The 27,302-nt window shown below is 31.8% G+C and overlaps 1 protein-coding gene across 1 annotated transcript; it reads left to right on the top strand.

Annotated features, from left to right (window-relative positions):
* Window positions 1-20,479: 20,479 nt before the first annotated feature.
* On the top strand, window positions 20,480-21,428 carry LOC105766607 (NDR1/HIN1-like protein 1). Its single transcript, XM_012586125.2, has one exon. It carries the CDS (start codon window positions 20,606-20,608, stop codon window positions 21,233-21,235), a length of 630 nt encoding a protein of 209 aa, XP_012441579.1. The 5' UTR covers window positions 20,480-20,605; the 3' UTR covers window positions 21,236-21,428.
* Window positions 21,429-27,302: the final 5,874 nt, after the last annotated feature.

Below are 27,302 nucleotides of genomic sequence, written 5' to 3'. Positions count from 1 at the left end.
TCTTTCCCGAAATCTGAGCAAAAAAAATGCTCTTACCTTCATAGGGATTCGAACACAAGACCTCTACCATAATAACACACCATTAAACACCAAACCAGCAGGCCCATTCTGATGTAATTTACCCAACAATCAAATAAATGCCTACTAAACAAGAGTAAGACCTAATTCATTCAAAATACCAAAAGTTGCCCAAGCGAAGGCTTGAACTTGGGACCTCCCAAACACTCCTAGAACTCATAACCACTAAAGCTGATAGATATTTGTGTCATATTGTCACAATAACGAAATTAGAATTTTTAGGGCGTTACACAAACTCCAGACCTTAAACACAAAAGTTAAGTACAGAACCACAAAAAATTAATTAGTGGAAAATCTCACAATAAAATTCTCAAAATTTTGGGACATTAAAGTATAGGTTATTGGTTTTTTATCAGCGTCTTCGTTGTAGGAACCTGCCAATCTATGGTTTCTCTTGGTAAGTTTTGTGTGACTAGCACTTCTATCAGTATCTTTTAGTGTAGATTGTTGAGTTCCGGACTTCATAGGTGTCTATTTTATCACATGTGTGTATACTGTTCAGTTTTAGTTAGATTCTTATTTTGATAAAGTTATAAATTAACTAAAGTGAAAGGATTATCTATGGTGGAATTTGTCTAGAAATGATTTTGTTGGTCATATTAAGGTAGTGAGTTAGCTTTGTATGTTAGCCATGTGTAAGTTATTGTGAGAATTATAAGCTATAAATCTCAGTGAGACTTTTGTAATGGGGGTTCTTCTTTTCTTTTGTGATGTTTTATCCTGGTAATGTGTTTAAGGAAGAGTTATTCGTTGGAGAGGAACCAACAAGCGTTTCAATATCAAGAATAAGTTGAAAGTGTAGCGAAAAAGATGGTGTAACCAACTTAGTTGAGATCCTCTGTGAGTATCCAATTTGTATTAATCTTCTCTGAGTTTTCTTCTATTTTTTAGTATATTGCTAAATTCTAGTTGTTATAGTTTAGAGTTCAGGTGAGACCGTTTTCATGGAACTCTGGAAATTTGTTACATGTAATCATTTGTGGCTGCATATTTATGGCAGGAAATAAATATGACATCCTTGGGATATAAGCTCGATATCCAACTATGATGGGCCACTGGTAGGGCATGTTAGTTGCTAAACAGAATGACAGATGTGCTGGACCACTAGTTAAGCATGCTTGTTGCTAACTAGGTGGGAGAATAAGATGGGCCACTGGTAGGGCATGTTAGTTGCTAACCAGATTTGCGTCAGTGTTGGGTTTTTCATAGGGTATGATAGTTGCTAACTAGCCTAGCGATATGGGTGCTACAGTTGATAGGACATGTTAGTTGTTAAACAAGGCAAAGAGCCCTGAACTCATGGGAACACACATGTGTTTGAAATAGTAAGGATTATGATAACTGTTCTGATGTGTGATTATGGGATCCAATGTTTAACCCAAGGAAGGACAAGAAAAAGAGCAAGAAAATATGATTCTAGATGTGTTGCATGTTATGTATATTTGTAAATAGGAATGAGACATTGAATAAGAACTTTTGATAATATTGAATGTTAAATGGTAATTCATGTCTTTATCCCTTTTTTCTATGTTGATCACATAGCGTTTGTTAGGTGGTTGTGCTTGGCGTACTAAAATCCGCCCTAGAGAGGGTGAGTTTAGAAAAAAAAAAGGTATAAATCAATCTGATGAGATGTCTGTGTCGAAAAAGGGTAAGTGTGGTAAAGGCTATGTTTCTGAAGAAAAGTATTTGTTCGATTAAGTCAAGAGTTCTCAATGAAAGAAGAAAAGGAAAGGTATCCACTCAGTATTAGAGTTCGCTCGAGGATACTATCTGCCAAATATCGATTTCGCCCAAAATGTTTTGTGTGTAGAATATTGGTATATAAGTTTATATTTATTGTATTTATTCAATTGTAGTATTGTACCTGTTCTTTTAATTGTCTTGATGGGACTGAACTCTTCTAATTTTAGAGTTGATTAAGTTCTTTTGAACTTACTCCTTTTCTTTCCCCTTTTCTAGGTGGTATGGTAATAGCCCGTTTTTAGTAAAATCAGAATAATGGTTTTGAGACAACAAATTCAAAGTCAGAAACTTTATTTTATTATTTTATGGTCCACAGTATGATAGTATTACCGTATAAAATTTCGTGAAGAAATTTTACCGTTTACATATTCAGTTTGATAAAAAAGACTAAATCACGTAAAGTGCAAAAGTTGAGTTCTAATAGGTAAATGTATTAAATAGCTATGGAACTTTAAAGTAGAGGTCCTTATATGGTAAATAGCCCATTAATATGTTATTGGATGATAATGGCTTGGCAATTTTTGTAATTTGAATTAATTATAAAGGTTAATTAAATAAACAGGTAATTAAATGATATATTAATAAAACAAAACAATTTTATTATGTTCATCTTATTCAATATACACCACAAACTGATTCTACTTGGAGAAAATAGAGCTAGGGTTCGGCCAAGCTTCAAAATTCAATTAGGTACGCATTTTTATCCTGTTTTTAATGATTTCTATGTTTCTGGTATCGTTGTAGTTTAATCTAGCTAGCCCAGGGACTAATTTTCAAAATTGTTAAACTATTAGGGTTTTTCCATTTATGAGCATGCTTGAGTTTTGAATTTTGATGATAGAAAATGAATGGTTGTTGTTAGATAAACAACTTTTGCAAAGGAATTTTTGATGAAATTATCAATTATGGATTAAATTGAAAAATGTGATAAATTGTTAGGTGAAATTGTGAAATAAATGAAATATAGGGCTTGCTAGGGACTAAATTAATATTCGGCTATGATGGGTTGTGATGGAATTTCATAAATTTCCATTTTTATGAGATTAGGACTAAATTGCAAAGAATTAAAACTATAGGGGCAAAATAGTAATTTTTTCAAAATTACATGTAGGACTAAATTGAATGTGAAATTTATTGAATTGGTTTAAGCTTATCCATATAGATCCTGTCAAACCTTGTACAGAGTTAGATCGAAGCAAAGAGAAAATCTCGGATTAGTCATCTCTGCATATACGTACCCTTGTCGAGGTAAGTTCGTGTAATTAAAGTTCGTATTTATATGCTTTAATTGAAATATATATATGTGGATTGTATAATTACTATGTATAATTACTTATCGCATATCCGACGACATATGACGACTACCGAGCCCTATTTGACCTTAAGAATTCGTAGGATACAAATGACATGTCATTAAGGTTATTGATTTTAGCTCTTATGAGCTTACTGATACTCAGCTCGTATGAGCTTATTGTTATTCAGCTCGGAGGAGCTTACCGTTATTCAGCTCCGGAGAGCTTACTGTTTATAGCTCGTATGAGCATACATGTACATGAATTGATGGATTACAGTTCAGAACACGTCGTGTGTACTACCTGCGTATCTAACGATATTCTAAATGGTTCAACGAGCACTGTTCTGTTACGAGATTACGTGAGTTCAATACGAACTACTACAGGTATTTACATGAGATATATGAAAATGATTTGTACATGATATATATAGTTACATGAAGTGGAAATTATATGTACATGGACTTTTGGTTATTATTGAATTCATACATGTTTCTTGATATTATATGAATTACATGACTAACATGGTTGTTAAAGATATGTGTTTAGGCTTTTGGTCAAATTATGGATATGTTTTGTATGCTTACCTTAAATGTGATGAAATGGTAAGTTAATTTCTTTGTTATACGAACTTACTAAGCTTAAATGCTTACTATGTGTTATTTTTCATGTTTTATAGTGATTCGGAAGCTCGTTCGGGTTGGAAGCTTGTCGGAGCTATATTACACTATCCATCGGCTCTTTTGGTACTTGCGGTTAATTAATTTCGGTTATAATGGCATGTATAGGTTAATTTAGCCAATGTTGGCATATAAGTGTTTTGTTGAGATTAGCCACTTATTTGGCTTGTGTTTGGTATGTTTTGATGTCTATATATGTGACTTTACCATATTAGATGTGTGTTTGATATGGTAGAATGATGGAAAGTAAAGTGTGGTTTGGAATATGCATATAAGATATGTTATATACCTTGGTGTAATTTAGTGATTTATTATGGGAAACTTATAGTTATAGTGATGTTAGCTAGAATGGTATATTTGGTATCATTTGGAAATATTGGTATGTCTTGGTAGTGACATGAAATGATGCAAAATGATTTACCTTGTGAATTGGTATTTTGGGTACCAAATTGTTGAGCTTGATAAGTGACCTACATGATAGGTTTTGGTACAATTATGCATATATGTATTTGGTCATTTAAGTTTGGATACATGGTTGACATGATTTTAAGTTGTCATTTGGGGTGCCTAAGGGCATATTGGTTGTATGTAATGATATTACATGTTTTAAACTTGATCTTGGCTAGTTTTGGATGTCTATTTATGACTTGGTTATATGAAAATTTTGTGTTTAGGTTGGTACCAAATTGGGTGAGAAATGTGGCTTGGAAAATGGTTTATTTTCATCCATACGGGCAGAGACACGGGCGTGTGTCCCCTGTATCTTTTTAAGAGTGCAAGTCAGTATGCTCAAATGGCCTAGCACACGAGCGTGTGGCTTGGCCGTGTGGCACAAGTCAGTGAGTTACACGGGCATGGACATGGGCTGGGACACGGCCGTGTGTCCCTATTTCGAATGCCCACACGGCCTAAGACACAGGTATGTCTCTCACACGGCCTGGTCACGCAGCCTTGTGACCCCTGCAACTTTGAAAAATTTCAATGTTTTTCAAAAAATTCTTTGAGTATCTGATTTAGTCCCGACTTGTTTCTAACGTGTATTTTGGGCCTCAAGGGCTCGTATAAGGGACAATATGTATGATTTCGATTGGTTTCTAACAAGAATATTATATGATATGAAATGTTTGAAATTTCTGTCTGTTTAATCTGTAAACTCCGGTAATGCTCCATAACCTTATTCCGGTGATGGATACGGTTAGGGGTGTTACAGGTACTTCGTCGTAGAGCTTGTTAATGGGACTTAGCCAGAAAGAGCGATCTCTATTGTGAACTTCGCCTGTGTTTGTTTTGTAACATGCGTATGTTCTTTTGAGGGTGGCGTGTAATTTTGTTTTGTAGCTGGATCTATAATAATAGTACTTCATTATTAAATTACTATTTTAAAAGAATGTTGCCCTTGAGAAATTAGTTAAACTTTTACGAATTATGGTTTATGAGGTATTTCCTAAATGTATATGCCAAACTGTTTTAAACAAGATTTATCGCCATTATTGCCTTTGCGAATTTCGTAAAAGAATCTAGCCCGCCTGGTATTTATGATAACTCTTAGTTTTATTTTAAGGCTTCCACCAAAATTTATTTACTTAAAACGTTTATATCATATGGTTTACACCCATTTTGATTGTTTTAACATTTAAAAATTTTGGGTTAACGTCTCAAATGGTTTAAAATTATGTCAAATGAAGTATATAAGTTTAATTGTGTACAAGTCTATTTTCTATGTAACGCTTCAGCTCATTGTTGGGATTTGAGGTGTTACACTGACACTTGTATATATTTGATATCCATACAGACTTTTTAAGAATACAACATCTTCCCTTTAATTGCTCTCTTCTTTCTAATTAACCATATTACGATTGTGGATGTCATTTTACCACTATTTTCTCACTTCTTTTATACTTAAAAGTTTTTGCTCTCTTCTTTCTAACTAACCATATAACTTTTTGGTACTTTTCATGTTCGTTGTACAATTTATGTTCAGAGTTTGTTGTTGCCCCTCCCAACAATGTCGTCTTCAAGGTTCAAACAACGTTCTCCCCTGAAGAGTGCAATGTACATTGCCACTGTACCCAACCCTTGTTAGTAACAATGTTAATAATTAAACTTGCATTTTTAAATATAAAAAATAGATGAACTAAATCTTTTGAAATAAAAATTAAGGGATTGAATTTCAAATGTACTAAAAGTACATAAACTTATATGACTTTTTAACCTTTTGATTATTAATAACTTTATATAATACAAAAATTCTTGCGGTACAGAAGGCCCTTCTTAACTCAGTCTTTGCATTTAGACAAAATTATAATGGCGACTAATAGATAAAGGATTTGGCAAGCTTTTTGTCTTGATGGAGTGGATGCCTGCGATTCAGGTTTGTCACTAAAGGATTGTGTTTCTATTGCCTTGAAATTTCAATCTTTTTTGTTATGTTGGATTCGTAGGCACACTAATAAGGTTGCTCGTGTTTTAGCAAGAAGAGCTTTATTGAGAGCGAACTACATTGATTCTATTGATTGTCCTTTCGTTATTGTTAATATTGTTAATACTGAGAAATCTACTTTGGATGATAATGTGGGGAGTTAGAATTTGGGTGTATTAGGTAAACTTGATGGCTTGGGTTTAGGTGTTCTCTTTGTTTTATTATTGTACTAGATTTATTAATGAATATGACTTTTCTCAAAAAAAAACTTTTATATAAATAGTATAAAGTAAAGAGTAATAGATAAACATTATTTTCTTTTTTTTAGATTAAACATTGCCTATGTTACTTTCAAAAAATAAGAAATAAGAAAACAAAATATTTTAAAATATAAAGTTATTAAATTTACATGTATTTGATAAATCAATGAAAATTTTCAACATTTAATATTTTAAATGTATTTGATAATCATCTTAATTTTTACTTAATATAAAATTTTCAATAAAAAGTGTTGAATAAGATAAGTAGGTAAGTAGATACTTATCACTTAATGCATAAATTATTATGTTGATTTTATTTTATTAGAAAACTGAAATAAATTATTTTTAAAAATAATATATTCAAATTAACATATTTATCTTTCATCCAAAACTATCCAAAATAATATAAAATATTATATTAATAAGATTAAAATAAAATAAATAATATTTTAAAATTTAATTTTATTTTTATCAAACAACTTAATTATATTCAATATTTATATTTACTAATTTACCAAAAAAATTAATATAAATTCAACACATATAAAATTTTGTAGTAAAAATTAATATTTAATCTCTTAATTTTCCTAGTGTGTTCTAGATGGTTAACTACGTATCGTAATCATTATATTGTTCATCGGAAAGATTTTAAATGGTTATATAATTTTTGATTCGTAAACCGAGTTCATATTGAATCATCTAGTATAATTGTAAAGATTACTTATTATGAATATCAATATAAAGACTCACCTATTGAACATTGTGCTTGACAGGATTATAGTTGATTAACTGTTACTATGTGATTTATGTGTTTATGTAGTAAGTTTATCGTTTTAACCATTGAACTTACTAAGCTCTAGTAAAGCTTACTCGTGTTATTTCTTTTATTTCTTTGTAGATTATGTTTTGTGGAAATCGGGGGATCGGATCACTCGAAAAGTCACATTATCCAGAAATCTTTTGGTACTTTTTGAATGTTTACTTTTGGGTTATATGACATGTAATTGGTGTGCTATGTGTATGTTTTCAGATAATGACTTCATGTGTTGCAACTTTTGTTACTATAAGGTTGGATGAGCTTGTCTGTGTATGCACCTTTGGTTTAGGGTATGTAAATGTATATATAAAGTTATTTTGGTATTTGGTGTTAATATTATGAAGGCATTTAAAATATGGTAATTTTGGTACATATTTTAGGTATGGATATGTGAACTTGAATGCTACTAGTTTGGTGTGAAATGTGGATAGTTTTGATAATTGAATTGTGGTGTCAATGAGGGCACATTAGTTAGGCACTTGGGTCGAGTAATTTGGTATGTTTTAAGTCTATTTGAATATGTTTTTGGTGTATGGAAATGATTGATTTTGGGTTCGCTTGGTACCTAAGATTTGGTAAAAAAGATGTTTTGTTTTGAAAGCTTTTTAACGTGCACACGATTGTGTGTCTTCTTAAATTTTGGTGTAGGTTTAACTCACATGGTCACAGAGAGTTACACGGTCGAGCGACACAGCTGTGTAACCTCATTTCAAATACCCATATGACACGGTTGTATGACCCTACTTCGAATCATACACGGGCTAAGACATGGTTGTGTGATCCTCTTTCGAGTTGTGCACGATTTGGCCAAATGGCCATGTCCTTGAGCCACACAGCCTGGGCTTTGTCACACAGTCGTGTGACCCCTATTTTCAAAATTTTTAGATTCTTTTCTAAAACTTTTAATTTTGTTTCAAATTAGTCCCTAATTGTTCCCAAACTATTTTCTATGGCTCTGTAAGCTCGTTTTAAGGTCTGTAAATGTATTATGCTATGAATGTTATTTTTATTTGAATATTTGTTATCTAGATTAATATATGATTTTTTAAATGATATCAAATGTTACAATATGTGTCGTAATACTCTGTAACCCTAATTCGGTGATGGAGTTGTTACATTTAGTGGTATTAGAGTTACGATTTAGTCAATTCTCAGGCTGAACATAGTATGTTAAAGTCTAAAAATTACATGTCATATAAACTTGTGATAGTGTGATATTGATAGATCCGATCTAACCCTTGTTTTCCTTTTAGATTTGAAAGATTTTGACATAATCTGATCGTGCTGACATTGATGAAGTGAATAGTAATGTTCTGACTAATAAACAAGAAGCAAGTCGTAGTTTACCAATTTCACAAATGTCTTTTATATTTTGCATGTGTAGCAAAATTTTGACAAGCAAATATTAGCTCATTGATTGTCTAAGTTCAAACTGAAAATAAGTGGTATTGTAAGAACATTTATATTGCGAGAAAGACAACTTACTTTAGTAAATAATCTAAATGAGTTCGTAATTCTGTAAAAGAATCAAAGTGAACATTTTATTCAAATACTGAGAAGGATTATTATGTCATCTATAATTCCAATTGGGGAGATGGTAGTCTTGGCTATTGGAGCAGTTGACTACATGAGTAGAGACATAGATGTATTCATTGGTAGAATGATATATTGGATTGTACCTAAGATGAATAAATTCTGAATCCGTTTGTGAATTATTTCACTTGTGATATTCATGGTGTAATTTACTTAAATCCTAAATTAGCCACTAACCATGCATATGCAACTCAAGTGCTTTGACATAAGTGGAGGCTTATGCTCTAAAGATGATCGAGCCCATAGCCGGTATGTCGGATACATGATTTGTGTATGGCATGGCTTTACTAGAAAAAGTATAATTCATAGCTCAATTAAAGAGTTAACGACATCCTCTTATTGGCATTAAGTGGATTGATAATATAGAATGTGGCCACGGGTTGCTTGTTCTTGAACGAGCAATTTATCACAGTAATTTGTTGAAAGTGATCATATTAATCATTAGGAGGACACAATGGTGACAATGAGATAAAATAGGGTTGTATTGAGTGAACAGATTTAACTTAAAGGAATCAATGATATCATATGAGGGTAACACACACATGAGGAGGTCATTGGACAAAGCAGTTGGATGAATTGTCTTCATAAAAAATATATAATAAGGAGTTTTCAATCATGATATTTCTTATGGACTGACTCCATGATTAAGTAATTCCGAGTTATCAAAACGATGCTTCTGGACATACTTGCAATTACTAGAGCCTAATTTTATATGTCCGATTGGTTCCTCCACTAGCTCAACAAAAGTTCAATCGAACTGCATTTGAATCAGAAGAAAATTCTATGAGTTTGGAAATAATTTAATAGAGTCAATTTATTCGATGTGGAATTATAGGTGGTTGTGAGAATTGTTCAACTAGAGATATTAAATAATTTTCCCGAAAAATTAATTTGGAAAATCTAAGTGACTTTTGGGAAAATTAATTTTGATCACGTAAAATTAAATTAGTAAAATTAATTAAAATTAAAATAATATTTTTGAAAATTAATTTTCAAGTCAAACAATTGGCCAAATAGGTAATTGAACTTGACTATTGGACCTGAGATCTTAAATTGGGCCTGGGAGCCTAAAAATCGAGATCAAGACCCAAAAATTGGTCAAACCGAGCCCAGTATGTAAAACCAAATCGATGGTCCAACCGATGGCTAGACAGGACCGATCAGGTTGTCACTGACTCGGACTAAACCAACATCATCTGAATCACTCGTAGTATCAGAAAGGCGTCGACCTACATCACCGCATACCACAGTGCCAGAGGTGCGACTTGACCATGCTCGATGGCCGGCAGTGGTTGGTCTTTGGTGGTTGAGCAGTGGAAAAGTTACACTCTTACTGGGACTCTACTAGAGAATTTGATTTCAGATTAATTATTCCAAAAATAATATTATTTTAATAGTTTAACATTAAATTTAATTTAATACGTATCTTAATATTATTTTATTAATTTAATATTAAAGTGATTGTTTTAATATTAAATTTAATTTAATGTTTATCTTGTAGATAAACATTTTATTATTTTCATAAGATTTAGTATCAAATTTATTCTAATATTTATCTTGATAATATATTATATTAATTTAATCTTAAAGTGATTAAGTTTAATCATAGTTTAACTATATAAACTCTCCTATATAAAGAGAGTCTTGGGTCATTATTTTACATACGCTTGAATTCAAGAGAAAGTTGTAGAGAGAAATTTCTCTAAAGAGATTACTTCAGAACATTTCTAAAGATATTTTTCTAATTTACAACTTAACCCAAAATTTTAGAGAAATTACAAAATTACCCTACCGATAATTTTTGTAAAAAATTTTCTCATTTGAAGCGAGCCCACACTCAACAGACGTGAGCTTGAGGATATTTAAGAAGACTACTCAGTTGAAGGGCTCATCCTAGACGAATCAAAAAGATACAATATTGATTAAGTGTTTATTACTTTAGATATCACAACCAAGATATTGTTTTGGGAAAAAATTTAAACTCTGTTTTCCCTAATTTATTTTTCTGCTGCATTTTCCAAACCCATTTTTTCCAACATCAATAACCTCCACCCCTTATTGTACCTTCTGTGGTACCTCCACCTCCTCAAACAACTAAAACAAGTCAACGAATTCCTATTGATAAAGTCAGTAAATATGGTGTTGAGGAATTTTGGGGTAGAACAGAAGATGATTTGGCTAAAGCTAAGTATTGACTCAAAAATATTTAGCGAGTATTCAATGAAATGACTTGTCCTCCTAATGATTATCTTAGATGTGTTGTATCTTTACTTAAAAACACCGCTTACAGTTGGTGATCAACGTAATACCGAGAGATAACGTCAATTGGGATTTCTTCAAAACAAAGTTTTAAGAAAAGTATGTCAGCAAATGATACCTAGATCAGAAAAAGAAAGAATTTCTTGAATTGAAGTAGGGTAAGAAATCAATAGCCGAGTATGAAAGAGACTTTCTACATCTCAACAATTATGCTCATGAAATTATGCTGAACGAGGAAGAAATGTGCATCAATTTCAAAGATGGATAAAATGATGAAATTAAAATGTTGATTGGAGGGACGAAAATATGGGTGTTTGTTGTTTTGTCAAATTGTGCTCAAAAGATGGAAGAAGTTTATAATCACAACAGCCAAAGAGATAGGAAGGCTTGAGAATTTGGTAAAAGAAGCTTTCCTAAGTCATTTTTTGCATCACCAACAAAACAATCAAAATAAGATTTTAATCATGTTACTTCATCATCTGGGTTCTCCGGTAAAAACACGTCGAGACAACATGATTCGAAATCTTAGGTTAAACTTGCTGATTGTGTGGGAAGTGTTCGTAACGCTCTTAGACTAGTGTGTGAGCATTGTGGAAAACTACATGCTAGTGAATGCAGACTAGAATAGGTGTATGTTACAGATGTGGTTCGACAGATCATTTTTTATGGAACTACCCGATATTAGTGGGAGATAATGAAGAAAAGAATGAAAAGCAGTTTTTTAAACCTCAGATAAGTAGGCATCCTATTCAAAGCAATAATAGAGGAGAAAATCGCAATGGGACTAAAGATACAGCTGTCAGATCTAAAGTTAGAGCGCCTACGTGAGTATATGCTATTCAAGCCAAAAAGGAAGCTGTTGCACCTGATGTTATTGTTGGTATATTCTATCTCTTTGATGTTACTATGTATGCACTGATTGACCCTAAGTCAACTCACTCATATATTTGCACGACATTAGTAATGGATAAGAATTTATCTATTGAGTCAACTGAATTTGATGCTCAAGTTACTAATCCACTAGATCATAGTGTGTTAGCTAATTTAAAATGTCGTAAGTGTCCACTGAGAATTCAAGGATGTGATTTTCATGTTGATTTGATGTTGTTACCCTTTCGTGAATTTGATACTATTCTGGGAATAGATTGGTTGACGTTACATGATGCTGTGGTAAACTGTAGATTAAAATGGATTGATCTGAGATGTCAGACGGGTGAGATGATTACAGTTGAGTTAGACGAAAAGAATAGTGTTGCCAGAGTTATTTAAGCTATTTCGGCACAGAAATTGATTCATAAAGGTTGTGAATCATTTTTGGCCAATATACTTGATACTCGAAATCTAGGGTCAAAGCTTGATCAAGTACTGATTGTGAATAAGTTTACAGACGTTTTTCCTGAAGAGTTATCGGGATTGCTGCTGGAACGCGAAGTTGAATTTGTAATTGAGATTCCCGAGACAGCTCCGATATCGATTGCACTATATCGAATGACACCAATTGAGTTGAAGAACTAAAAGCACAGTTGCAGGAATTGTTAGACAGAGGTTTTATTCAGCCGAGTGTATCTCCTTAAGGTGGACCTATGTTATTTGTAAAAAAGAAAGACAGGTCATTGAGATTGTGTATTGATTACAAGCAGTTGAGTAAAGTCACAATAAAGAATAAATACCCTTTGCCTCGTATCGACGATTTGTTTAATCAGTTGAAAGGTGCAACCATGTTCTCGAAAATAGATCTCAGGTCGGGATATTATCAGTTGCGAGTTAAAGATGTTGACGTGCCAAAAATTGCTTTCTGAACTCGTTATGGTCATTATGAATTTCTAGTGATGCCATTCGGATTAACCAAAACCCCTTCTGCTGTTATGAATCTGATTAATTTGGGTTTTTAGCCTTATTTGGATAGATTTATGGTTCTGTTTACTGATGATATACTAATATATTCAAAAATAGAATCCGAGCATGTTTAGCATTTAAGAATTGTTTTGCAAGTTTGCAAAAGAAACAGTAGTACACAAAATTCAGTAAATGTGAGTTTTGTTTCAGAGAGGTTGGATTTCTTGGTCACATAATTTTCGTAGATGGAATTCATGTCAGAACCGATTTTTCACTTGAAAGGTTAATTGAGTTATATGTATCTGATATCGTTAGATTGCACGGAGTGCCAATATCTATTATCTCTAATCGATACCCAAGACTAACCTTTAGATTTTGGGGTAAACTTCACAGGCTTTAGGCACTAAACTTAACTTCAGCATCCATAGACTGACGGACAGACAGAACGGGTATACAAGTGCTGAAAGACATGTTACGATGTTGTCTTCTCGAGTTTGAAGGTAACTGGGAAAAATATTTATCGTTAGCTGAATTTGCTTATAATAGCAGCTACTTGTCCAGTATTAAAATGGCAACATTTGAAGCTTTACACGAACAAAGATGTAGAACACCGCTATATTGGTCTAAGTTAAGCGAATCCAAGTTAGTTGGAACTGATTTGATTCGTGAAACTGAAGATAAAGTTTGAGTTATTTGTGATTGCCTGAAAGCTATATCAGATCATTAGAAGTCGTACACATATTTGAAAAGAAAAGATATAGAATTTTCCATTGGCGATCGAGTGTTTTTAAAAGTTTCACCGTGAAAGAAAGTGTTTCGGTTTGGCAGAAAAGGGAAATTGAGCCCGACGCTTATTGGACCGTATGAGATTATTGAAAGAATCGGTCATGTAGCTTACAGATTATCTCTACCTCCTGAACTCATAAAGATTCATTATGTTTTCCATGTTTTGATGCTGAGGTAGTATAGATAAGATCCTTCTCATGTGATTACTTCCAGCGAGATTGAATTACAGTCAAATCTATCATACTCTAAAGAACTAATAAGAATTTTAGCTTGCGAGGTAAAATAACTTCGAAATAAACGATTGCCATTGGTTAATGTTCTGTGGCATCGACATGGAATTGAGGAAGCAACCTGGGAAATCAAAGAATCGATGAAATAAAAATATTTGAATTTATTCTCAAGTAACAATTTCGAGGACGAAATCTCCTAAGAGGGGAGAGTTGTAACAGCTCGTTTTCCAGTGGTGTCAAAAATTGTGATTTCAAAGCCACAATTTCGACGTGTTAGTCCATAAGTATTAAATAATTAATATTTATGAGGTCATTAGTGTCGCATTAAATTTTGGTTAAGAAATTTTAATGTTTAGGTAGTTAATTAATTAAAAAGGACTAAATCGTAAAAGTTGAAAAAGTTAGTTCCTATTAGTTAGAAGTACTAAATGGCTATGGAAATGAAAATTAATGGACTTAAATAGTAAATATACCATGTAATTAGATTTATTTAACGATTAAAAGGTGAATTAGTGTGAAATTTGAATGTTTATTTAAGGGTAAAATGGTAAATAGATAATAAAACTTAAATTAAGTAAAATCAAATTGCCATCTTCCTCAGTTTTGCATTGATGAAACTGAAACACCATGAAAATGCTAGGGAAGCTTTCGGCCTTGGCTTAATTAACATGCATGGTAGGTATTGTTCACTTGTTTTTCACGAATTTTATGTTTTTGGGATCGTTTTATTTCTATCTAGCTAACCCGAGGGTTAATTTGTAAAATTTTAAAAGTTTTGGAAGATGCCATTGATGAATTTAGTTGTTTTTGAAGTTTAATGGTAGAATATGATGCTTGGGTGTTAAATAGTATTATTTTGTTAAGTGATTTTCTATAATTTTCAAGTTTAGGGGTTTAATTTAAAATAGGATATGTTATTCTCATGAAATTTTAGCATGTGAGGATTGATTTGGAATAGTTTTAAATTTGGTTTTATGGATATGTATTTTAATTGTAAAAAAATAATCTTGCTTTAGCTTTAGGGATCAAGTTGAACAAAATGTAAGGCTTTCGAGCATGGCACTTAGTGCCCAGGTGTGTTTCGGAGGGATGTTAGCCTACGGGCTATGCATTTGGTGCCCATGTGTGTTCTCGATTGGTTAAGCTCGTTGAGCGTTCTGGTGTATTTTGGATGGTTAACCATGTAATTGAATTGTTATATCATTCATCGGGCAAATTTTAAATGCTTATATAATTTTTTGATTAGTAATTGAATTAATATTAAATGACCTAGTATAATTGTAAAGATTATTTATTATGAGTATCAATATAAGGACTCACCTATTAAGTGTTGCGCTTGATAGGATTATAGTTAATTAACTGTTACTGTGTGATTTATGTGTTTATACAGTAAGTTTATCGTTTTAACCATTGAACTTACTAAGCTCTAGTAAAGCTTACCCGTGTTATTTGTTTTACTTCTTTGTAGATTATGTTTTGTGGAAATCGGGCGATCGGATCAACTCGAAGAATCACACTATCTAGATATCTTTTGGTAGTTTTTGAATGTTTACTTTTAGGTTATATGGCATGTAATTGGTATGTTATGTGTATGCTTTGGGATAATGACTTCACGTGTTGCAACTTTGGTTAATATAAGGTTGGATGAGCTTGTTTGTGTATGCACCTTTGGTTTTGGGTATGTAAATGTACATATAAAGTTGTTCTGGTATTTGGTGTGAATATTATGAAGGCATTTGAAATATAGTAAGTTTGGTACATATTTTAGGTATGGATATGTGAACTTGAATACTACATTGGTTAGGCACTTAGGTTGAGTGATTTGGTATGTTTTAAGCCTATTTGAATATGTTTTTGGTGTATGGAAATGATTGATTTTGGGTTAACTTGGTACCTAAGATTTGGTTAAAAAGATGTCTTATTTTGAAAGCTTTTTAAGGTGAACACAGCCTGGGACACGGGCTGTCCCATGATCGGGTGCCACACACGGCCTCCTCACATGGCAGTGTGTCTTCTTAAATATTTGTGCATGTTTAACTCACACGGTCACGGAAAGTTACACGACCTGGGGACATGGTCATGTGACCTCATTTTGCATACCCATACAGCCTAAGACACTACTGTGTGACCCTATTTTGAATTGTACACGGGTGGGTACATAGGCTACGGCACGACCGTGTAACCCTATTTCGAGTCGTGCACGGTTTGGCCTCATGACCATGTCCTTGAGCCACACGGCCTAGGCTATCACATGGCCTGGTCACATGTCTGTGTGACCCCTGCTTTCAAAATTTATAATTTTTTTTCTAAAACTTTCTATTTTATTTCAAATTAGTCCCTAATTGTTCCCAAACTATTTTTTAGGGCTTCGTAAGCTCGTTTTAAGGCCCGTAAATGTATTATGCTATGAATGTTATTTTCATTTGAATATTTGTTATCTAAATTAATATATGATTGTTTAAATGATATTAAATGTTACAATATGTGTCGTAATACTCTGTAACCCTAATCTGACGACAGAGACGAGTTAGGGGTGTTACAGAAAACTTGGTAAAATCCTTTAAACAAAAGTCTTGCTAGAGATGTAGTCAACAAGACCTCAAAAAGGATAGGAGTCAAGCCCATTAATTAGAGTCACCCATGATGGAAACTTGACTGAACACTTTGTATAACGTCAAGTATTGAGTTCAATGAGAAAAAGTACATCATTGGTATGTGACTACTAGCACTATAAATAAATTCATCCTAAGATTAAAGTGCTAGGTCGTTATGATAAAGGAAGGATGAGTAATGTACTCTTATTGAACCCATAACATAAATATGTTAGAGTGTTACAATTATGAGAACACTTTCAATGGGATCTACCTATGTGAGCATGAAGTGTGGCCATTTCTAGGAGTTCAAGGGCTTAACTCTAACAATACTCATGAAAATAGGACACAGACACATGGTCATAATAGTGTCTCTAAATACTATGCATTGACCAGTGTCGAAATCATCGTGTGAGATGTATTCGATTAGTCAAATGAAATAATTGGTTCAAAGCTTAGTCTACCATGCAATTCGATTAACTTTAACATGTTTTCATTAAGTGAATGTTCAGTCGTAAGACACCTTCATTTGTGCAAATTGATTTCCAAGATTATCAAAATCTAAAATCTTTTTAAAATGGGGCAGATTGTTGGAACATTTTCAAATATTTATAGTATTTCGATAACTATAAATGAAATGATCTAATTAATGAAAAGTTATATCTTTTAGTTATTGATCAAGAGTTATATCACTTGATTTTTGAAAACAAAAATTATAACTACTCAAGAGATATTAGTTCAATAATTATGTCTCTTTTAAAAATGTGATTATTCAAAAAATACTCTTATTGAAAGTTTATGTTTCTATAAAGAGACATGAGAATTCCTATAAATAGGAGTGAGATTTTATTTGGAAAACATACCAAAAAATTTCAAAAGTTCTTTCTATGCTTCCTCTATCTTTTATTATTCTTAGATTGTTCTATAAAGAATCGTTAGTGCAAAACGTAAATAGTCGTCAGGCTTCATTGTATCCTCAATGTTCATTTACTTGAAACTCATTTGCACACCGAATATAGGTGGGGTGATTAGAACCTTAAAGATAGTGACTTGATACACACATTAGAACTTTATCTTGTTGCTTCATTTTCTTTTTGTTTGAGTTGTTATTTGTATGTTTGAGATTTTCCACACCAAAATTTTTCATTAACATAATTTAACCCTTTTTAGAAAATAAATAAACAATGTGTTAACAAATGTTTATAGGCATTGAAAAGCGAAAAGCCTAGTACAAAAGAAAACAAGAGAATTAGGACATTTTAGAAGTTGAAACAAGATTTGTGGTTGCTAATTTGTACAAACAAGAAGACAAGGGATGAGAAATCCGCTTAAATCTCAGTGCTCAAAAGCAGACCAGCCTACCACTCAATTTTCTATTCTATTATTTTGTTGGAATTTATTTTAAATTAAATTACCCTAATAATTTATTTTATAAGAAAAACCTCAAAAAGCTTGGATCTGCCTAACTATTTAATAGTTAGAAAAGTCTTGTTCAACTATTCTCCCCTTACGAACAAAAACAGGTCTGCATTTCATTTTCACTGAAAAAGAATCCCAAGCCAACACTAACCTTTTACACTGTAATAGTCTCGATTCTACTAGATTTTTATCTTCGTTTTGAACTCCTATTATAATCCACTCTCAATTTTATTTATTTATATTTGAATTTTAAGTGATTAAATTTAAAGAAAAATATGGAGGATGAAGATGATCTGCATCAAAACTTTATTCACTCTCCCCCTTTCATGTCCAGTTGACGTGTCGGCCAACCCGACAGCTTTCGCACTCAGTGTGAATAATGTTTGTGACAGGACAATGGCGCGTATCATGCACACGCAGCCTCAGCAACTGGTTCCAAAACCCTTTTAATTCGAAGACAAAGTATGAAGTTTCAAACTCAAATCGGAATTTTTCTCCTTTCTTACAGCCTTGACTCATTTATACATCAATTTTGTTTTTTAACTATAAATTAACAAATTAAATACTAGAATTTTACCCGTAATTTCGGCCATCTAAACATTCATTAAATTTATACTTTGAAAATTCAATGCTAAAAATAAAATAATATAGGGAGATTTTAATTACGTTAACAAAATTTATATTTGGTAGTACTCTGCTGAGATGTAATGTATATTCTGGAACCTCAAATAAATAAGTAGGTAGGCCGAGCTGCAAGCTTCCCTGTTATGACACCATTTGCTATTATTTTACTTTTCCTTTTTCTTTCTTTCTTTTTTGTTTGATAATCACTTTTTCTGCTATCTTTTGATTTAGAATATCTTTTATAATCTTCTTTTGGTTTAGAATTAACTGTTGAATGTTGAACTCAATAATTCATAAAGTTGCTATTTTTCTTTTTAATTTTCTTTTCATATGGACTATGGAATCCCAAATTATTTTAAATCTACTTTTTTTTTTTGGTTTGTTTGTTTCCAGGATTGATAAACAAAAAGTGAGCTTTCCTTTCTTGACTTGACATTGCACAATTACATGAGTAATTTTTGTAGCACCATCCATGAATTTTCTTTTAATTTAATTTTTTAAGTCAAATTCACATTACTTTTTTTTATATATAAATTTAAGGGTAAACTACACCTATGGTCACTTTTGTTTATCTTAGGTTACGTTTCAGTCACTTATGTTTGAAATGTTACGTTTTAGTCACTTACGTTATCGTGTTATAACATTTTAATCACTGAGCCGTTAATTGTCGTTAATGGTGTAATGGTAAGCTGATGTGGCACGTTAAATCATCATTTCAAACAAAAACTTTAGGTTAAATTATACAATTGGTCCCCATAATTTTTCGTTTTGAGCAATTTAATTCTTTTATGTTCTTTTAACTTTCTTTCTTCTTTTTTTTTTCATTCTCTTCTGCTTCTCCCTCTGTTTTTCTACTTTCTTTATTTATTTTAACATACCAAGAAGTCGAATTGGTAGTGAAGAAAGAAGCATGGTATGGGTTTATGGGTTTTGGTTATAGGGTTTTGGTTATAGGCAAATGATGACAGTCGACTTCCTACTTCTTTTTTCATTGACAATTCGACTTCCTAATATGTTAAAAGAAATGGGAAAGGTATGAAAACAGAGGGAGAAACAAAAGAGAATGGAAAAAAAGATGAAAGTTTAAAGAACATAAAAGAAAAAAATTAAATTACTTAAAACGAAAAAAATATGGGAATCAATTGTATAATTTAACCTAAAATTTTGTTTGAAATGATGATTTAACGTACACGTCACCATCGCTACACCATTAACGATTTATTAATGGCTCAAGGACTAAAATGTTACAACATGATAACGTAAATGACTAAAACGTAACATTTCAAACATAAGTGACTAAAACGTAATATAAGGTAAACAAAATGACCATGGGTATAGTTTACCCTAAATTTAAAGTACTTTACCATTATTTTTAACTAGTCAACTAAACCACCAATGTTATAGTAAAGGATTTACGGTCATCTAGATAAAATGGACACCTATAAAATATTATAAATTAATATAGTGAAATTATAGTTTGATTTCTTCAAAATAATAATAATAATTCAATTCTCATATAAATAAATAAATTAAAAATTAATATATAAAAAAATATACTTTAACTTTCTAACAAAGTAAAATAATTATATTTAATCTTTAAAAATATGAAATTATAAATTTATAATGTTTCTAAAAATATCAGATTTATTATTAATTCATTATAAAATGAATAGTGCGAATACATATTATGTAAGCATATACCGTTATTATATATATGTATGTATAAAAAAAATGAACACTTTTACCTTAGCACACCCTTGAGTACTCTACACTGAGAGGTAGTGCTTTAATATAAATTCAATTATTGATCCATTACACATCCACTAAAAATTTTGTTTTATATAAATATCAATTACACTAACCTCAACACCGCAGCACGTTCATTTCATTATACAAAAAAAGCAGATAGATAGGTTGAACTCCCTTTTTCTCCCCTTAGAACCAAACTTTCACCAACCTTCACTTTCTGCCTACCATGACGGCCAAGGATTGCGGCAACCATGGCAAAGGCCGGCGGCAGCGCATCCGAAGGCTCTTCGGTTGCCTTCTAGTCTTCCTCCTTATCGTTCTCATCACAATCCTTATCATTTGGGCAATCCTCCGCCCCGCAAAACCCCGCTTCATCCTCCAAGACACCACCGTCTATGCTTTCAACGCCTCCACTCCCAATTTCCTCACTTCTAATTTCCAAGTCACCGTATCCACCCGAAACCCCAATGACAGAATCGGGATTTACTACGACAGGCTCGTCATCTACGCCACCTACAGGAACCAACAAACCACCCTTAGGACAGCTCTCCCTCCAACATACCAGGGTCATAATGAGATCAATGTTTGGTCCCCTTTCATCTACGGGAACATGGTCCCTATAGCTCCCGATTTCTCCGTCGCTTTGAAGTCCGAACAAGCTGCCGGAACGATCTTCATGGTGATCAAGATTGATGGACGGGTGAGATGGAAAGTTGGGACTTTCGTTTCAGGCAGGTATCATCTCAACGTTAGGTGTCCGGCTTATATCACTTTCGGGAGCAAAAACAACGGCTTTTCTGTCGGAGAAAACGCTGTTAAGTACCAGCTCGTCACCAGATGCAGCGTCAGTGTGTGAGAGAGCACTCATCAATATCAACAAAGAAGAAGACCAGGCAACTAACGCCGTTTAATCTATATTAAATCTCTCTCCCAGTTTCTTACTTCACGCCGTTAGTATATTTTATTTATTTTCTTTATAAGGGGAGGAGGAAATTGTACATTTTGCTATAGAATAAATGAAAAATGGAAAATTGAAAGCTAAAGCAAAATCTACAATTAAAGAGAAATTGTTTTCCATATCTAAAAAAAATGAAATAGTGACATCAAGAAGAAATAATTTTCCATAGCTTGTAGAATCGCAATTAGTGGAGGTTGTGCTGTCTGTTTCTTCACCTACAAATTGGCTTCTTTTCAAAACATTGGATCTTTAAATTTTATTTTTCCTAAGAAGAAATAGGAATATTTTCTACCTTAATTAGGGTGTCGCTTGTAATTTTTAGATATATAATTTAGTAAAAGCACTGTCGGTAACATGTTTGGGACATTGGGAAGGATAGGGTGTTTTGGCACATGGAAATGGAATTAGTGGTCCTTTTCACTCAACCTAATTATAATTGCGTGTTAGAAAAGGACCTTTTGTAATTTGTCTACTCTCAAAATCAGTCCTTATCCTAACTTTAATTTATTCATTTTTCCAATCCCACCCTTCATGCTTATAGTGTAGCACTACTTAAATAAGTCATAAATATTCTATTTTAACAACATTTTCAATGCTTTTTTCTTGCTTGTTTCATTTTATTTCACAATTACTCTCTTGTATTAAGAGTGAGGTGGGGGGTTTTATTTGCATGTTGCCCATTTTTTATGAATCAACACTCCAGCCATGTGTGAGTTGAAATAATTATAAAATACAGGTAGAGAGGAATTTAAGATCCATCACATGCACTTCTCTTACACATTTGGGAATTTCTTATATGTCCTTCCATTTTTCTACATGCATATCATGTTTTATTTTCTATTAATAATTTTAATTAACATTATATATATACTTATCACGAATCAATCAAACAAATATTAAGTTAAAAATAACTAAAATCTTATTTTTTATAGAATAACACATTAATATAAAAATATTTTTATTTTTATAAAATATTATTTTATTGAAATTTCAACTTAAAGAAACTTCAATTTCTAAAGCTTCAACATAACTATTCCATCCAAAGCAACACCACTTAATTTTTGTATAATTTTAACATATATAGTTTGTAATATAATCTACATGTATAAGATGTATATAATATATATGATTTTTGGCTTTGAACTTATAATATATATTATACAAACATAAAAACAAATCACGAGTTTTGAGAGGTTGTCCTTCAAATTTGTGATTAGAAATTCGATTCCAATAAATTAATAATATTACGGGCGGAGTGAAGATAGCGTTTCCCCATCCATATTTTAAGAAAAAAAGCAACTCACTCTTGACACCTAGGCGGCTAGACCAGGCAACGACGAAGTGACCAACCCTTATTCCATAGATTAGACTGGGCTAGCCTGGACTTTTCTCCAACCGTTTTCTACACTTCAACACCAAATTCCAATCTCATATTAAATCTAAGTTAAGGGGTATTTTCAATTTTTAAAATTTATATATGAATTCTAAAAATATATAAATTTAAAAAATCTAAAATTATAAAAATTAAAATAAAAAACAGAAAAAATTGCATGTGACTCACATGTCATTGATTGGTTACTAAATCCCGATCATTGGTCAAGACCAATTAATGATGATCAAAGTCGATCAATAATGATCAATATCGATTATTTTTTTTGTATGTTTCAATTAATTTTATCTTTTATTGTATGTAAATGCTTTATATGCATTCTTAATTTTTTAATTATTATTTTTTAAAATTTATATACTTTCTTATTTTTGTAACTTATTATTTTAAATGATTTTTCATTTTATAGTCTTTAAATTTTTCATACATTGAAATAGTTTTTAATATATTTTTAATTTTTTTAGTTTTATTTTTTAAATGTTTACTAAGGTTGCAACCATATTCAGTTGATGGTGTGTCATGTGTGCCATATCTAACAATCTTGTTGGTCCATGTCATCCAATTTCAACATTGTTTCAAATTTTACTACAATAGAAATTCGGGTACCAATTTGACCAAAAACCAAAGTCAAATATCAAATGGCATATTAACCCCTTTCATTTAGGTGTGATTGACCATTTATAAAATACAAGCCTCTTAAATATGAGAAATTATTTTATGGACCCTTCCTATGACAACGTCTATGATCCCTATCAATTAATAAAAAAATCAGATCATCTTTTTTTTTTTTGTTATTTATACAATAGACTAAAATTTCTAAACCATCATTGTGAAAGAAAGATTATCTTTGGAAACACAATTTGCCTAGCTTCTAGCTTTCTTCATGAGTGATTTATTGTCACTTCTATCTTGAACGATCTTGAGGATCATGTGGTTAAGGTCCATGGCATGATATGATATGATTGTATGTATGTTCATAGTGTAGCCATCGATGATGTATGAATCGAAGTGGTAGATCACGATACATGAATTTATGTGGTAGTCCGCCAAGCCAGTAAACACGAGACTCTGTATGACACCTCTGTGGTGTATTTTGCGTGAAACATTTATGGTATAATTTGTTTGGTCCTTGTGGCATGACCTATCATATATGTATGGTAAGATTTGTATATCGGTCTTTGTGATAAATTATGAATAAAGTCTGTCACTTTTTATGAAGTATGGCTAGATAAAGTATTGATGTTCTCAAGGTTAAGGGCTGAGTGAGATTAGTGAAATAAATGAATAAGTTTAAGAATATTGTTGAAAGGAACTGTGTATATGGATGATAGTGAAGGTATTCGCCGTGATGATATGACAATGTTGAAATTGGACTTATTTGTACTATGTATGACCTAAGATATTGTCAACGTGAATTTTTTTATGGTATGATTTAATCAAAGCTGTTTGAAATATGCCAAATCTAAATTGAATAATGACTTCGCCTGAAATCTTATGAAATTTGAATATTGATTATCACGAACACTTGGGATTTGGAAGTATTGTTGTGGATGTTACCAGATTGATTTATGAAGTACTCTATCGATATGAGTTGTATGGTATTAATTTAGGATATGATTGGTTTAATAATTTGATGGTATTCAGATCTGTATGAGTAGTTGCCAAATATGTATGTAGTCATCTATGATTAATGATAAGAACAACTATTTTCAGATAAGTGTAGGAAATGAGATATGATCTATACGGAACGAATTCTGAAGATAAGTTTGATTGGGTTGCATATATGTAAATGAGGGACTTAATTATTATTTCAAAGAATCTTTAGATAATTAGGTGATAAAGAATTGGAATATTATGAATATAACAATTGGCGTGTATGTGAATCAAACTATATTGGTATCTGCCTAATAGATAGTTCAGAAAGTTAGTTGGCACATAGATGTTAATCAAAGAATATAAAGTAACCATCAAGGTTCAATGAAATGATGTTCATTAATTGCTCATGAACTCACAAGATTTGTTAATTGTTTCAAGTTTCGATGACAAGAGGCTACGCCTGGAGGGACTATGCCAAGAAAGAGGCATGTCTAGTTATTATGTATACAAAGCTGATTGGGTAGCGTATTTTAGGAGTTCTTAAATGAATCTGTATTTAGTAGATGATTGTTTTAGATAGATTTGTTGAGAAATTTTGTAATAGTTTGTGTTTAAGAACCATATTTGTTTCTTGAAAATTTGTCTTGAATAATTTAGAAGAATATGCATTAAATATGATGTTATCTAAGAAGGTTTAGTGAGTTTGGCTAAGTGCTTTTGAGTAGTAATGCCTAAGATATGGATCTAGAGAATCGGGTCAGGTTTCGTGCATTACAACATCGTTGTTCAAAAGCAGGCACACTAATCATTATTGGTATGTCAATTGTATCCTAACTATTCTACTAAGCTTACTAGGGCAGTTCACTTTATTAATAATTTTAGCATTCCAAAATTCACATAAACACATGTATACATAAAGTTCCATGATGTTCCACATATATCAATATCACATTTTAAGTGCTCATTGAGTAATTAATTATCACTTCATATTCATTTCACATATCCATTTATCACTTGGGTGAATCATATCACTAGCTCTCACCATACATATATATAATTAATAACAAAACTTTATAACAAAAATTGACAAATTCTCACAGGGCACTTTATACCTATAATTATTACATAACTTACTAAATATTCATATTGCAATATTTAAATTAAAATAATATACAACATGTTTCTCTTTTCATTTCTTCAATTGTCATATTTACTATTATTTCGCCTTGCTATATTGCATTATAATAACTTGCTTATTTTTTTTATAAAATTGCATTTTGCTTCTTTTCATCATTACTCCAAGTATCTTATGTCATCCAAGTTCTCATAGCTCATATATGTCTTATTCTCTTCTAAGTAAAGTCAATACTTATTATTATTATTAACACCATCATTCAACTTACTAAGTATTTTAACACTTTAAATTATGGGTTTTCAAATCTTAGCAAGTACTTTTAGTAACTATTTATTTATTAAAATCTCATAGTCATACTCATTTTGAGGTAAACTTGAAAATTTATAGGTACTTACCTCTTGGATGAAGAAAATCAAAGTAAAACTTTTATTTTCCTTCTCAACATATAAATTCGTTTTTCCTTGGCTTGGGGTTCTCCTTTTTGCTAATCCTTCTTATTTATCACAAAAAATACACATAAACATCATTACAATATACTCAAATAGCTTTTATATACTAAAATCTCAAATAGAAATGAGGGTGCTAGTGGAAAATATGTTTATTACCTTATTGGAATCTTTTTATCATTAACCCATAGAAAACTTCAGGTTGAAAATATGAAACTAAAGGTGGAATCAAGCTTATAATTATGCTTTCTATTTGATTTTAGTGAAAGAACCAATATTTTGGGTGAGATTTGACTTGGATTTGAGAGAGAGAAGTGGGAAATTAAGGAAAGAGAATAGAGAGAGAAGTTGAAATTAAGAAATACATGATATTTGTTAACACAGATCGAATTCAACAATCCTACTTTTTAGAGCCTCACTTAGTGAATGATTTTATTCAGCAAGAGTCTGGATTACCTATTGTTTAAGCCCAATCTATCCTTACACAAAGAAGTAATTGCAGCCCTGATATCAACCCCAATTATTACAAATCACTCACCCAAATACCCAACTTACAAATTAATAAAACTCCCCAAACAATACCTAAAAGAGTATCAAAATTTTACCCAATAAAATAGAAAAATATAAATGCTAATGACACTAAAAAACTGCACACCAAGTAACGCCACAAGCAGCCTATTTGTAGGTTGATACAAGAGCCCATCTAATAGAGTTTTGATAAGCTTGAAACACTTATTTAAAAGTTGATTTTATCCCATTAATTATTTTGAGTAAATATCACATAAAAACAACTCTCCAACAACTTCAAACACAAAAGTTAAGGACAAATAATTAATCCTTATCCAATAGACTCATAGCTTCATCAAGAAAATTGATTGAAAAACTAGAAAATCCTAGTCGCGCATCACCTATTATTTTGTCAAACATGCCATTGCTTTGTATGCCAAACATCAAACATCTATGAGGTTGTAACCATCTTATTGCCCAAGTAGAAATTTGTTCTCGTTCTAATAGAACATGGAACAAGCACAAAAACTCCAACAATCTCCCATTTGGAATTTTTGAAAAAAACCCATAGCAAATGAATAGCACACAATCCAAACAAGTCACAAGCCAAGGAACTTGGAATATGTCTCCCCCAAAAAGGTAGAACCATACTCGATCAAACACTCCTTGTATTAATGTTTTTGTTCATCTCATACAATCATTGAATCAATAAAGTCTTTAAAAAACCAATCAAAGTAATCTCTCCCTTTGACAAAATGGAATGCAACAACCATAACCATAAACCATCACCAAATCAATAAAAAATTCAACAAGTCACTAAGAACATTTCATTTGTTGCTACCATTTTCCTCCATTTTTTGGCAAAGATGATAAAAGTGCTCCCCTTCACCAAGA

Source organism: Gossypium raimondii, chromosome 4 (genome assembly GCF_025698545.1).
Source record: "Gossypium raimondii isolate GPD5lz chromosome 4, ASM2569854v1, whole genome shotgun sequence".
Taxonomy (NCBI): Eukaryota; Viridiplantae; Streptophyta; class Magnoliopsida; order Malvales; family Malvaceae; genus Gossypium; species Gossypium raimondii.
Note: the sequence above shows the minus strand (reverse complement) of the source record. Positions and strands in the feature narration are given on the sequence as shown.

Bases quoted from the DNA above. Each gene is read 5' to 3' on its own strand.
- LOC105766607 (XM_012586125.2), top strand. From the start codon at position 20,606: ATGACGGCCAAGGATTGCGGCAACCATGGCAAAGGCCGGCGGCAGCGC.